Raw genomic sequence first — 16133 nt, forward strand, 5'->3', positions numbered from 1 at the left:
CCACTCGCTCATCTTTTCTTCATCCATCCCTTCGAGTTAGCTTTTATGATGATGCCGGCTGGAAAGGTCTCTTTTGGCAAGGTCTTCCTTTTGAATATCACCATGGGTGGAAGTTTCTGGCCATTAGCATGGCAAGCTAGAACCACAGTGAAGGATGACTTCTCATTCCCTGTGGTGCGAATATTCACCGTACGTGCTCCCGTTGTATCCACAGTGCGGTTCACAGGAATATCAAAAGTCAGTGGAACCTCGTCCATGTTGATAATGTTCTCTGGCCGGATCTTTTTTTCAGCTATCTTGTTTTTACAATATGCACGGAAAGTAGCCAGCTTTTCTTGAAAGTCTTTAGGCAGTTGCTGTGAAATAGTAGTCCGTGTGCGGATGGAGAGATTGCGTCTTTTCATGAACCGGAAACCTGTCGCTTAGTAGGAGCCATTTTGTGGTCTTTACAGATGTAAACACACAAAGGAAATGAAACGTAATATCCGCGCGCTTCTTCTTCTTCTACGCGGGCGGGTGGTTGCTTACAGTAGAAGAAGAAGCGCTTCCTGTTCTATGGGGGCGGGTGCTTACCTTGGCGGTTGCTTGCGTAGAAGAAGAAGCACTTCCTCTTCTACGGGGAAAAAAGATGGCGGCTGTTTACCGTAGTTGCGAGACCGAAACTTTATGAAAATGAATCTTAATATTAATCCATATATAAAGCGCACCGGGTTATAAGCCGCACTGTCAGCTTTTGAGTAAATTTGTGGTTTTTAGGTGCGGCTAATAGTGCGGAAAATACGGTAATTAATTCCCATTACACTTATTAAATTAATGGAAATGTGTGCAAAACTAGAACATAAGTGCGCTAAAATAAAGGAATTGGTCAGATCTCTCGGTGAGGTGGCTCGCTGCAGTCAGACACATTTTAGAAATGTCTTCATTACTTTATTTACAATAAATAATCAATTATTGACGTTTTCTAATCGATTTTAGAATCGCCCATGTCAGCATTACGATGCATTTAAAAAATGATTATTTCCCCCACCTGTAATTATTACAGTGTAGGAAATATATTACAGACAGGTAAAAAATGAAAAATAAGTTAGTGAAAGAGAAGGTTAGTATAGCAGAAAAGGGTCTTTTAAAATTGCATGTAAGGTACAAAATAATTCATAAATTTTTGAAAAGACATGGTTAAATCAAATCATTTAGAGTAGGGTAGCATCTCTATTCACACTATTTCAGAAGGTGGGGGTAATGCACACCACAAAGTTGCTTGCCAACTGCCATTAAAAGAAGAAGAAGAAGGAGGAGAGCGGTGTTGGCGTCTCAAAGCATCCTTCACACACAACATTTAAAACCCACTCAGCATTCTCCTGCTTGCTAAAAGAGGCTAACTACCCACTTTTGTTCACTGCTGTTTCTCCTTGAATTCCCGAGTGAATATGTACTGTACGGCTGCTATAAGTCTATTATTGTTGTTAACATGAGGCCAGTTCACAATGTGTGTGTGTCACTTACAGCCTTCTAAGTATAAATTAGACCGTCCCTAAAGCGTTGTTGCTCAAACATTTTCATTTCAAGTTATTTTCTTAACTCCTTAACAGTGTGCAAATGTAACCAAATGGAGCCAACACTGTCAGTTACAAATCTTGGAAGGGTCAATTCAGGACAAACAGAGTCCCTGGAATCCACTTTGAGAAGCACAGAAAAACCAGATTGAGTGGCCACGGTGCTGCAGGTGAGGACATCGCTCTAAAGTCAAGGAAATCATTATGATATTTGATTAGTATTACAACCGGCCCGCAGGCCACAGCCGCCTGCTGCTGTTTTGCACGCACCAATACTCCATTGGTGTAGGAATTTTCAAAATGGAGTCCCTTGGACCCCATCAAGTCATACAAATGGGGTCCCACAGTAAATGTTGTAAATGTATGCATTATGCTGTGCAATCATTTTCATAAACATTGAACCAGTCCGGCCCACGGCTGCCAGCAAATTTGTTTTTTTTTGGCATCTTTGACATCCCTGGTCTAAAGTTATAAATCAAAGTTAAAACGGGCCAAATCGATGTTTAAAAAGGTCCAAAAAATGTTGAACGCATCATGAAACTAAAGTCTCACTCTCGTCAATTTCAAAAACTTTGCAGCCCTGGTTCATATTTTACAATGTCAGCTCATTTTGGAGGTATTAAACCAAATATCATTAATATTGTTACTTTCAAAGTATGGGAAATTGTGGAAAAATATGGATAGGGTTTGTGTTTAATTGTTGTGTTTGTTTAAGGGGAACTGCACCTTTTTTTAGAATGTTGCCTATCATTTACAATTATTATGAGAGACAAGAAGTGTACAAATCAGCTTGTTCTTGGCAGCAATCAATTTGACCTCTAAATCACTTTAAAAATGCATTCAAAAATTGTCAACAATACTTCATTTACGTTCTGCCACCTGTATAATAACCAAACTCTAGCGACGTTGTTATTGTAAGTGTGAACACTGAGGAACTCTTTTTCTAGCGTAGTAAGTCATAAGTTAGCTTCGAAGTCAGCACGAATCGCATTTGAGTTTGTATCACACAACACAAAGCGATAGGACACCAATCTGTACTGACTGAAAAATATGAATAATCATCTGTGAGTATTAGCCCAAATGTCATGTTTTGTTTATGTACTGTAGTTGTAACAACACACATGTCCAGCTGCATGTATCATATTCAATTTTAAAGTGTGACTCACTCGATGGACAGTTGTGCGTTGGTCCAGCTGGCCGGGGAAGTTTTTTCTTGTTTATTTGGTTAAGTGCTCCATTTATGTCAAAATAGCATGGTTTAAATTTCCACACTCACAGCGCCAAAGACACGTCGACCTCACTCTCTCACCTTCCGTCTGGTTCAATGTCTCACGCTTATAGAAGCAGTGGTTCATCCTCTGTATATTCAGCTTCAAAAAGATAATCCTCATAAATGTACTGATGGATGAGTGATGTAACAGTGGAACATGAATGCATGAAGAGAATCAGAATCAGAATCAGAATCAGCTTTATTGTCATTACGCAAGGTAACGAGATTGAGGCCATTCCATACAGTGCGATGTGTGCATGCTAGAAAAACAATGTGCAAATATATAAAAATATAAAAAATGTAGAAGTGCAATGAATATGGTGTGAAATGAATATATACATGAAAAAAACAAAAACAAAAACAGGGTGGTTGGTGGAATGGGTTATTGCACCGAAGAGAAGGCAGTTATGAGGGACAATGGGGCAGTCCGTTCAGGATGGTTATGGCCCTGGGGAAGAAGCTGTTCTTTAGCCTGTTTGTTTTGGTTTTAATGCACCTGTAGCGCTTCCCAGAGGGCAGCAGGTGGAACAGGTCAGAGCCAGGGTGGGTGCTGTCCTTGATGATGGCACTGGCTCTGTTGAGGCAGCGGGAGGTGTAGATGTCCGTCAGAGAGGGGAGAGGGCGGCCGATGATCTTCTGAGCCGTCTTGACCACTCTTTGCAGCCTCTCCCTGTCTGCTGCAGTGCAGCTGCCGTACCATACCGTAATACAGTAGGTCAGCAGGCTCTCGATGGACGAGCGGTAGAAGGTCAGCAGCAGGTCAGGCTTCAGGTTGTACTTCCCGAGGACTCTAAGGAAGTGTAGCCGCTGCTGAGCCTTCTTGATGATTGATGTGGTGTTGACTGTCCAGGAGAAGTCATTAGAGATGTGGACTCCAAGGTACCTGAAGGTGTGGACCCTCTCTACACGCTCGCCGTTGATGTAGAGGGGGGCAGGGTCGGTGCTGCTCCTCCTGAAGTCGACGATGATCTCTCTGGTCTTGCTGGTGTTGAGAGCGAGGTTGTTCTCCGAAGACCAGGCCGTCAGCTTCAGGACCTCCTCTCTGTAGGCAGCCTCGTCACCCCTGGAGATGAGCCCGACCACTGTGGTATCGTCGGCGAACTTGACGGTAAGGTTGTCACTGTGGGCCGGACTGCAGTCATGGGTGTAGAGGCAGTAGAGGAGGGGGCTCAGCACACAGCCCTGTGGGGAGCCGATGCTCAGCGTGCGGGAGGATGAGAGGTGCGGGCCAAGTCTCACATTCTGGGGTCGGTCCGTTAGGAAGTCCCTTATCCAGGCGTTTGTGAGAGGGGGGAGGCCAAGAGTGTCCAGTTTATTGCAGAGTCTGTCCGGGATTATTGTATTGAAGGCAGAGCTATAGTCCACAGAGAGCATCCGGACGTAGCTCTGCTGCTGCTCCAGGTGGTTCAGAGCAGAGTGGAGAGCAACAGCGATGGCGTCCTCTGTGGACCTGTTCGCCCGGTATACGAACTGGTGGGGGTCGAAGTCTGGAGGGATATGGTCCTTGATGTGCTGGAGAACAAGTCGCTCGAAGCACTTCATGATTACCGGAGTGAGGGCCACTGGTCGGTAATCATTCAGGCTGGTGATGGGAGACTTCTTCGGCACCGGGATTATTGTAGATGACTTCAGGCAGGATGGGATGACTGCCTGAGCCAGGGAGAGGTTGAAGATCCTGGTGAGGGGGGGAGCGAGCTGGTGGGCGCACGTCCTGAGCACCTTTCCAGGTACTCCGTCTGGTCCGGTAGCCTTCCTGGGGTTCACAGCCAGGAGCACTCGTCTGACACTGTGCTCCTGTACAGTGAGTGGAGTGGCGCCGGAGCCCGGTGGGGGCGGGGGCAGGGCTGGAGCAGATGAGTGTCGCTGGGGGGTTTCGAAACGGGCAAAGAAACAGTTAAGCTGATGGATGTGTGATGTAACAGTGGAACATGAATACATGAAGTGATGGATGTGTGATGTCATGAATGTGTCCATCATCAGGTGAGTGCACTGACTGATCAAGTGCAGGCCCAAGGCGAGAAGATCAGATATCTAGAAAGCTCCTTGGAGGACCACAGACGGAAGCTAGCGTCCACAGAGGAAATGCTTCAACAGGTAACTTCTTCCATTATTTTGCTTGATCAATCATTCATATTTATCAATCATTCATATTTATCAATCATTCATATTTATCAATCATTCATATTTAATTGAAGTACTTTTGCAAAGTGCTTCCAGTTGTTTGCTTTTGGCTTAGAAATCATGAAGAAGTGCTCCAACTTATGCAGACAATAATGTTAGACTTAGACAAACTTTATTGATCCACAAGGGAAATTGTTCCACACAGTAGCTCAGTTACAAAGGATGGAAAGGGTAAGGATGGAAAGGATAATTGTCCAACACTACCTGTCGACATCATTTTTAGGTCCAAAACTAAACTAAACTTTAACCCTACTCAAATGGAATGCCTTTTTTATAACTTTATAAAGGCTGGTGAGAAAACAATTTGATGCATGATTGTTCTAATTAGGGTAGCAAATAAATGTCAGCTGACCTGTGGGGGGCGTGGCCACACACTCATGGTTAATGGCATTTTAATGGCTGCTTATCCTGCTCAAAGCCACAATCAAGTTCCATTGCAAACTTGACAGCCAGCTGTCCTTCTTAAACCAATGCTATGTCCACGTGTGTGTGTGTGTGTGTGTGTGTGTGTGTGTGTGTGTGTGTGTGTGTGTGTGTGTGTGTGTGTGTGTGTGTGTGTGTGTGTGTGTGCGTGTGTGTCCCTCAGGGTGATAAGTGATGAAGGTTTAGTTGAGGCTGCAGTTTGGACATCATTTGATGGTCATGTGGTTTGTATGGCGTTGTGATTCGTCTGTGACAAAATAGTGTGTGGATATGATTGAATTCAAGTTTAGGGACAAGCTACTTACTTCAATGCAACATGCCGTATTTTCCGGACCATAGGGCGCACCGGATTATAAGGCGCACTGCAGATGAGTGGTCTATGTTCAATCTTTTTTCAGAGCACTGCATTATAGTCTTTTTTTTTTTCTTGTGGTCTACATAACATGTAATGCTGCTTCTTTGCTCAAAATGTTGCATAGATGATGTTTTACACATCATCTTCAACTCACTTTCTGACAGTCTCTTCAGGATGCACCGTTTTGTGGGCGCTCTTATCTACGTGCCTCCACTTGGACAGCGTCATCTTTGTTGTAGCGGTGTAGCGTGCAAGGACGGGAGTGGAAGAAGTGTCAAAAGATGGCGCTAACTGTTTTAATGACATTCACACTTTACTTCAATCAATAACGGAGCAGCATCTCCTCATCCGTGGCTCACTAGTGCAACAACAACACCCGGAATGTGTCCCGTGACCGGAACTCTCTAATAAGTAAAGTTCCTTGGGTGAATAATATAAAAAACTCTACTGCACCGGTATGTTTTAGTGCTTTCATGGTGAGTTTACTGACAGATATAAGTAAGAACTTTACACTACTTTATATTAGAAATGGCAACAGTGGAGGATGAATGTCACATAACAAGAAGATAGAGAGAAAGAAAAAGATTATCGACTACGGAGTCATCACAGATTACAAAAGCGGACGCGCGCAATTTTCAGGACTTATACAGATCCCAAATACAGATCAGCAGGTACCAGAAGGTAAGAAAAGTTGCTTTTGCATAACATTGCGAAACAAAACAGCAGATAATATGTTTTACCTTATACACACACCATAATAATACTCCTATGTTGAAGCACAGTACAATCCATCAAGCGGGTGTGGCTTCATAGCTTACCAAAGTCCTACTAAAACATTTTGATAGATTTTTGAGCGCCGTGTGTAATGTTCTATATTTTCAATGGAACATTTAAAATGTTGGTGTTGTTTACTTGAGTCATATTGCATTCTACACGTTTCTGTTGTGTGTAACTGCCATCGCATTGCAGTCTACACGTAGCTCATATGTTTGACAGCCATCTACTTGTCACACTTATCATTACACCATGTACCAAATAAATAGCTTCAAAAGCAAAACCAGACTTATTCCGTACATTAGGCACACCGGGTTATAAGGCACATAGTCGAGTTTTAATAAATAATAAAGCACTATCTAATAACAATAAAGTACTAATTAGGGACTAACAGTAAAGTACTATTAAATAACTAACAATAAAGCACAAGCTAATAACTAACAATGCAGTTCTAACAATGGCAAACCACTAGAGAATGCTCTTGATCAACATTATGAAAATGAAAAACATTTTTGGGCACACAATCAGACATGATGTGCTTGAAAGTCAACTTCTAAGAGAAAAAGAGGAAGACCAAGACGTATAAGTGTCAACATGGATGAATAAATGCTAGCAGTACTGTCAGGTAACAGTTTAAAACTGCTGTGACGGGCAAATCATGACCTCTAATCTTCAGCCAGAAGATGGAAGTAAATGGTGATGATGGTTTAAATGGTTTGTTATAGTTTATATGAGGTATGAAGTCTGTTTCAAATGAATTCAAGTTTTCTTCAGAAAAACTTGAGTCATTAGGAAGAGGAAGTGAAAGTAGAGCTCGTTGCAAACGTGTGCTTTGTCTGTGTCAGCGAACAAATACAAGTCCTCTTTTTAATCTTTTTTGTCTGCCATTCCACATAAGTTGTATTAATAGACCCAGCGCTGGTGTTTATATTTAGCTTCATGGGGTCTGCGTTCCCAGCCTGGCCGAGAAGAACACTGGACTCAGAAAGTGTTCTCAGAGTCTGGTATAGAAGTGTTGGCTTTGCACAATTCCAGCATGGAATCTGATCCATGAGTTTTTTTCCCAGGAGCTGGTGAGCAAGACCTCGCTGGAGACCCAGAAGTTGGATCTGATGGATGAGGTCTCGTACCTCAAACTGAAGCTGGTTAGCATGGAGGAATCGCACAACACACACACGGAAGAGCCAACGCACACACAGCAGAATAAAGCCCAGGTAAGAAACCTTGTTATTGTGTGTTTGTGTCATGAGAACCTATTCAACAAGAGTCATTTTACTGATACATACTGGACATATCACTAAGTCCAAAAGAAATATATCAACATTCATTTGTGACAGAGACATTTTCTAAATGCATTATATTGTAAAGTGATTTCACTTGAATACTCACTGAAGTGCTTTCACTTTCACTTGTATCCTAGATGTATCTTTACAATGCCTGTTATACCATTTCAACATCAGTCTAGGTCAGTACCTTCATGACTAACAGCCACTAAAAGAACTATTTACATTTTCTAAATTAGACAAGAACAGAACATTGTTTGATGGCAGTGTTTTGGAACAGCGACAGAATGTCAACAAATAACGTTCAACTGAAGCTATTCATTATTTTTTTGTTTAGTTTAGTTTTTGAAACCCCAACACAGCAAACATTGTGACCCCCACAAAGTGGTTATGTGTCCAAATAAGTACTATCCCTTTAAGAAATGACTCCTAATTTCAAATCATAATGTGAATAAAATACACCTGTCACACAAGCACTCTGTTAAAGGGGAAGTGTACTTTTTGGGGGAATTTTGCTTATCGTTCACAATAATCATGAAAGCCATGACGACGCTTACATTGGAATCTATGGGAGCTGTTCAATTCTGCTTCTAGAGCCCTTAAAAAACATCCAAACACCTAAAAAAATCAATTTGTCGTCATGTCTTTCGTAATGATTGTGAACAATTGGCAAAGTTCCAAAAAAGTTCCCCTTTAAGTTTGGTGAGGTGGTTGTTGTGTTACTTTTAGTTGCATTGTGTTTGCCGTAAGAGCTGGACTGTTAATCAAATTGTGATTTCAATTTCAATTATGACCTCTCACCATCATAGAAATATTATCGTGAAATGATATTGTTTGTCCTAAATTGGCCACGCTACGTACATGCACGTTCCCGATCTTGTAACGGTGAAACAAATGAGAGAATGAGGAATGACCCACTTTGCTTTTAGACAAACTTGGTATGCTACTATAAGAGAAGGATCTAAGATAAACTTACGTGTGATTCAAGCACAATCCCTAGGGCCGGAACCGACCCTATCAAGCAAATACTAAACACCTCTGCCACGTCTTCTAGAATCAAAAATTGTGTTAACGTCAAAAGTTGGATGATTGTCGACAAGCCTATGAGTAGACCTGACTGGAGGACTCACAGGTTTGAGTTCAGACACATGCTACATTAGATGCTTTTTGAACAAAGACCATGCTCGAGTTGATGATACGCTGCACCTCATTAGGACCAACAAAACGAGGTGCCGGTTCTGTGGAAGGAAACAACAAGAGGTAAGTCCTTGGATGACAGTCAAACCTTTTCACCTGGAACAAAGGCGGGAGCTTGAATATCAATCAATCATCAATCAACGTTTACTTATATAGCCCTAAATCACAAGTGTCTCAAAGGGCTGCACAAGCCACAACGACATCCTGGGCTCAGATCCCACATCAGGGCAAGAGAAAACTCAACCCAATGGGATAACAATGAGAAACCTTGGAGGGGACCGCAGATGTGAAGGAAAAGTAGGAGGCTGCAACTCATGATTCACACATATAGGAAACTAACCCAGTGACCGAGTTGACAAGGGTGCTACGGGCATATTCGATCTAGGGAAGTTGCTTTGCCCAATTTGTCGGGTCATGATGACCTACACATCAGCCTCTATGCCCTGATTAGCCCAGTCTAGTCTGACTGGCCCTTGGTCTGGGGATGTTATCTAGATGATAAACTCGATGATGCTTTGCAGAAAGCCCTTCACACCGCTGACAAAAGGTATATCCACTGGGGATAAAGTGAAACCAGACCACATGGAGGACCAGCAACTCTGTCGTATTCAAGGATGAGAAGAACATAACAACTGATCTTAGAACAAAACAATCCACAATGGTGTGGACTGTTGGAGGGTGGTAAACCCGTAACAAAGGGAGCATTTTCTTGATTAGTTGGGGAGGGGTCGCAGGAGACCCAATAGGATGACTTGTTTCAGGAGCAAACAGGACAGGCCGAAATGAACTGCTTGCCCTTTGTAGCGCGTGTAAGCCACTGGAAACATTGCCACGTACTCCCGGATGACAAACATCCATCCATCCATCCATCTTCTTCCGCTTATCCGAGGTCGGGTCGCGGGGGCTGCAGCTTAAGCAGGGAAGTCCAGACTTCCCTCTCCCCAGCCACTTGGTCCAGCTCCTCCCGGGGAATCCCGAGGCGTTCCCAGGCCAGCCGGGAGACATAGTCTTCCCAACGTGTTCTGGGTCTTCCCCGTGGCCTCCTACCGGTCGGACGTGCCCTAAACACCTCCCGAGGGAGGCGTTTGGGTGGCATCCTGACCAGATGCCTGAACCACCTCATCTGGCTCCTCTCCATGTGGAGGAGCAGCGCCTTTACTTTGAGCTCCCCCCGGATGACAGAGCTTCTCACCCTATCTCTAAGGGAGAGCCCCGCCACCCGGCGGAGGAAACTCATTTCAGCCGCTTGTACCCGTGATCTTGTCCTTTCGGTCATGACCCAAAGCTCATGACCATAGGTGAGGATGGGAATGTAGATCGACCAGTAAATCGAGAGCTTTGCCTTCCGGCTCAGCTCCTTCTTCACCACAACGGATAGATACAGCGTCCGCATTACTGAAGACGCCGCACCGATCCGCCTGTCGATCTCACCATCCACTCTTCCCTCACTCGTGGACAAGACTCCGAGGTACTTGAACTCCTCCACTTGGGGCAAGATCTCCTCCCCAACCCGGAGATGGCACTCCACCCTTTTCCGGGCATCAGCACGCAATTGCGGCACAATAAACAACCGTCTAGGAGGGCATCCAGTCGCTGCACAGGAATTCTGAAGTGCATCCCCCACCTGGTCCTCACCACTCGGGAGCGAGGAAGGATGATCTCGACCCAGGCTGAAGGAAGTCCAGAAAGAGTATCAGGTTTTCTCTAAAGTAATCCAAGAAGATAGGCTATGGCCAAGTTAAATTTGGTCAGAACCAAGTTGAATTACCTTTCTGAAAAGCTCCTCTAAGGATCATCCAAAGTGCCAGCTCATCTTGAAGGTGAGTGTTGATGCTCATCCCACCCACTCTCTGTTGCCAACATCTGGAAGGCCGTGGAATGTTTGGCCACCGACTTCTTGGCCCAATCCCGATGTTCACCCTCACTCAACACTACAAGCCTTCACTCACTACCACTCGCCTGCACCCACTACCACCACATCCTCCAAATGAAGGAACGCTTTGCAATCTTCCCAAGGAATTGGGTCACCACTTGCTACATCACTGCATAGTTTGAGTTCTGGCACGTAAGCGACTACGTAGCTACGTTGGCACATACGTCCCAACTAGGGTTGTCCTGATACTGATATTTTGGTACCAGTACCGGTACCAAAATGTATATCCATATATATTTCAATGCAATTGAATATTTTTCAAAATAAAGGGGTCCACATAAATGTCATTATTGGCTTTATTTTAACAGACAATCTTATGATAAAATGTATGAATAGACATATGTTTCTTATTACAACAATTTTAGAAGATTGTAATTCAATCAAAAGGCATTAAACACTTTTCTTATTGCAATCAAAGAACACTTTACAATTTTACATATTACATATAGTCTGCCATAATCTAGAATTAGGTTAGAATATAATAGAACCTTTTATTGGCATTGTATTAAATGCTTAATGATTTAGGGTTGCCAATTTGAATTGATGTTGTTAAGGCAAATACAATAATTGGTAAATACAATATACAGCAACAATATGATTTGCTTCAGAGGCGTGATAGGACATACAAATACTGGAAACAATACTATGGCTAAAAGTACACAGATTAGACATGTAGCAGGTAAAACGTACATTGTTAAAGAAATTCAATAGGGGGAATTTGTTACAAAATTCGGTCAATTCACTTGCATTAGTTTACGCTATGTGGACTGCTTTTGACTGTGCTAATAATTGTCAACAAGCCAACCAGCTGTGTGCGCATCTACATATCTACATGTTCACAAGAAGAGATGTTAACTGCATCTACATATCTACATGTGCACAAGAAGAGATGTTAACTGCATCTACATATCTACATGTGCACAAGGGGAGATGTTAAAGGGGAACATTATCACAATTTCAGAATGGTTAAAACCATTAAAAATCAGTTCCCAGTGGCTTATTATATTTTTCGAAGTTTTTTTAAAAATTTTACCCATCATGCAATATCCCTAAAAAAAGCTTCGAAGTGCCTGATTTTAACCACCCGTCCATTTTCCTGTGACGTCACATAGTGAAGCCAACACAAACAAACATGGCGGAAAGAACAGCAAGCTATAGCGACATTAGCTCGGATTCAGACTCGGATTTCAGCGGCTTAAGCGATTCAACAGATTACGCATGTATTGAAACGGATGGTTGTAGTGTGGAGGCAGGTAGCGAAAACCAAATTGAAGAAGAAACTGAAGCTATTGAGCCATATCGGTTTGAACCGTATGCAAGCCAAACCCACGAAACCGACACGACAGCCAGCGACACGGGAGAAAGCGAGGACGAATTGGGCGATCGCCTTCTAACCAACGATTGGTATGTGTTTGTTTGGCATTAAAGGAAACTAACAACTATGAACTAGGTTTACAGCATATGAAATACATTTGGCAACAACATGCACTTTGAGAGTGCAGACAGCCCAATTTTCATCAATTAATATATTCTGTAGACATACCCTCATGTCAGCAGGCCAGGGAAGCTAGGGTCGATATTCTTCTCTTGATCATCTTGGGTGGCATAAGGGACGGTGTGAGCCAAGACATCCAGGGGGTTTAGCTCGCTCGTCTGCGGGAACAAACTGCCGCCATTGCTTGCCGTGCTACCGAGGTCCTTTGTCCCTGAATTGCTCACACACTCCGGCAGATTCAATGGGGGTCTGGCGGCAGATTTCTTTGACTTTATGGTTGTAAATGCATCTGCTTTGAGTGTCGCAGGATATCCACACATTCTTGCCATCTCTGTCGTAGCATAGCTTTCGTGGGTAAAGTGTGCGGAACAAACGTCCAATTTCTTGCCACTTTGGCATCTTTGGGCCACTGGTGCAACTTGAATCCGTCCCTGTTGGTGTTGTTACACCCTCCGACAACACACCGACGAGGCATGATGTCTCCAAGGTACGGAAAACAGTCGAAAAAAACGGAAAATAACAGAGCTGATTTGACTCGGTGTTTGAGAAAATGGCGGATTGCTTCCCGATGTGACGCCACGTTGTGACGTCATCGCTCCGAGAGCGAATATTAGAAAGGCGTTTAATTCGCCAAAATTCACCCATTTAGAGTTCGGAAATCGGTTAAAAAAATATATGGTCTTTTTTCTGCAACATCAAGGTATATATTGACGCTTACATAGGTCTGGTGATGATGTTCCCCTTTAACTGCATCTACATATCTACATGTGCACAAGGGGGATGTTAACTGCATCTACATATCTACATGTGCACAAGGGGGATGTTAACTGCATCTACATATCTACATGTGCACAAGGGGGATGTTAACTGCATCTACATATCTACATGTGCACAAGGGGGATGTTAACTGCATCTACATATCTACATGTGCACAAGGGGGGATGTTAAGTGCATCTCCAGTCACTCTTTAAAGTCAGTGTGCAGGTCTGAATGCTGAAATGTTTATCTAAGTTTGAAGCAAAGGTGGTCATGCTGTAATGCCACCTTTGGCAAGTTTTTAAAGCACAGCTTGCAGCGCCGCACTTCTGTGTTTGAAGCGTCACTTTTAGTTTTGAAATCCAAATACCTCCATATTGAGCTTCGCACATGCTCGTTAATAACCAGTAGAATTTAATAACCAGTATAATTAATAACAAGCATAAATAACTAGTAGAATTGCCATTTTTTTATGAGGGGCCATTAGGGACATTATTCAGAATTACCTCTTACATACACTACTGAAATGCTCTCACATAAACAACTGAAATGTTTTTCTCTCACACACCCTACTGAAACACTCTTATACACACTACTGAAATGCTCTTAAATACACTACTGAAATGCTCTCACATAAACAACTGAAATGTTTTTCTCTCACACACCCAACTGAAACACTCTTATACACACTACTAATATGCTCTTAAATACACTACTGAAATGCTCTCACATAAACAACTGAAATGTTTTTCTCTCACACACCCTACTGAAACACTCTTATACACACTACTGAAATGCTCTTAAATACACTACTGAAATGCTCTCACATAAACAACTGAAATGTTTTTCTCTCACACACCCTACTGAAACACTCTCATACACTACTGAAATGCTCTTATGTACACTACTGAAACACTCTCATACACACTACTGAAACACTCTTATAAACACTACTAAAACACTCTTATACACACTACTGAAACACTCTTATAAACGCTACTGAAATGCTCTTACATACACTACTGAAACACTCTTATAAACACTACTAAACACTACTAAAACACTCTTATACACTACTGAAACACTCTTATAAACGCTACTGAAATGCTCTTACATACACTACTGAAACACTCTTATAAACACTACTAAAACACTCTTATACACACTACTGAAACACTCTTATAAACGTTACTGAAATGCTCTTACATACACTACTGAAACACTCTTATAAACACTACTGAAACACTCTTACATACACTACTGAACCACTCTTATAAACACTACTGAAACACTCTTACATACACTACTGAAACACTCTTATAAACACTACTGAAACACTCTTACATACACTACTGAAACACTCTTACATACACTACTGAAACACTCTTATAACACTACTGAAACACTCTTATAAACACTACTGAAACACTCTTACATGCACTACTGAAATGCTCTCACATAAACAACTAAAATGTTTTTCTCTCACACACCCTACTGAAACGCTCTCATAAACACTACTGAAATGTTTTCTCTCACGCACGCACACACACACACACACACCTGGAATTATTTTTCACTAGTATGTATAAACGGATTTCACCTGTGTGTGTGTGTGCTTTTTACACGTGCGTGTGAGAGACAACAATTTCAGTAGTATGTGTGCAAAGATTTCAGTAATGTATGTAAGAGGTAATTCTGAATAATGTCCCTAACGGCCCCTCATATTTTTTGCCCTTCTTCCTCTCAACTCTGTTTCTCAACACTCATTGGCCTCGGCTTGGCAATGTCACTCACCGCTGCACGGCAGCATCTGTGGATGAAAAAATATCTGCATTTTTCAAAGGCAGTAGTCATTTGTTTGATGGCACTGGTGAAAAAAGAATGTGTAGAATGTGATGTCGGCTCACGGAAGATAAAATGGTCTTGTCTTGTCGGATGAACCACTTGCCATGGCTTTAGACATGGGATTTCCATAATGTATCCTTTTCTTTCTACATTTCTGCTCACTATTTTTGAGCTTGTGGCTCAACAGCAGAGGTGGGTAGTAACGCGCTACATTTACTCCGTTACATCTACTTGAGTAACTTTTGGGATAAATTGTACTTCTAAGAGTAGTTTTAATGCAACATACTTTTACTTTTACTTAAGTATATTTATAGAGAAGGAACGCTACTTTTACTCCGCTACTTTTATCTACATTCAGCTCGCTACTCGCTACTCATTTTTATCGATCTGTTAATGCACGCTTTGTTTGTTTTGGTCTGTCAGACAGACCTTCAAAGTGCCTGCCTTACTGGTGACGTTTCATTTCGTTCCACCAATCAGATGCAGTCACTGGTGACGTTGGACCAATCAAACAGAGCCAGGGGTCACATGACCTGACTTAAACAAGTGGAAAAACTTATTGGGGTGTTACCATTTAGTGGTCAATTGTACGGAATATGTACTGTACTGTGCAATCTACTAATAAAAGTTCCAATCAATCAATCAAAAGTGTGAAGGAAAAAAGATACGTTTTTATTTCAACCGTACATCCCGTCAAAAGCCTAAAGACTGACTGCACAGTTCCTGTCTTCACAATAAAAGTGCCGCTCCATCGCGCCTGCGCTTTCAAAACAAGAGTCTCCGAAAGCCAGCGCAAACAAGCTAGCAAGCTAAGGAGTTTGACGCCAATGTATTTCTTGTAAAGTGTATAAAAACGAATATTGAAGCTGTACAAATAAGATGCCAAAAACCAACCACTTTCATGTGGTATTAGACAGAAAGGAGGAACTTTTCTTCTCCTCCATTTGAAAACGTGAACGTTACCATCACTACTGTCTGATTACAATCAACGCAAGTCATCAGAATCAGGTAATACACCAACTTATATTCTAGTCTTCATGAAAGAAAGGAATCTATATGTTAAACATG

The 16133-nt window shown here is 42.4% G+C and overlaps 1 protein-coding gene across 14 annotated transcripts in view; it reads left to right on the forward strand.

Annotated features, from left to right (window-relative positions):
- The window catches only part of LOC133590304 (liprin-beta-2-like), a 103982-nt gene that overhangs the window by 47779 nt on the left and 40070 nt on the right, over nucleotides 1-16133 (forward strand). For 10 of the 14 annotated variants that reach the window (XM_061942915.2, XM_061942930.2, XM_061942945.2 and 7 more), the window contains 2 exons: nucleotides 4804-4917; nucleotides 7624-7770. In XM_061942915.2, the coding sequence (XP_061798899.1) occupies nucleotides 4804-4917; nucleotides 7624-7770 (261 nt within the window). Of the gene's footprint in view, nucleotides 1-1464; nucleotides 1724-4803; nucleotides 4918-7433; nucleotides 7561-7623; nucleotides 7771-16133 lie in introns of those variants that run through there. The other 4 variants (XM_072912896.1, XM_072912898.1, XM_072912899.1 and 1 more) reach the window with 3 other exon arrangements.

The sequence above is a fragment of the Nerophis lumbriciformis genome, linkage group LG03 (genome assembly GCF_033978685.3).
Source record: "Nerophis lumbriciformis linkage group LG03, RoL_Nlum_v2.1, whole genome shotgun sequence".
NCBI lineage: Eukaryota > Metazoa > Chordata > Actinopteri > Syngnathiformes > Syngnathidae > Nerophis > Nerophis lumbriciformis.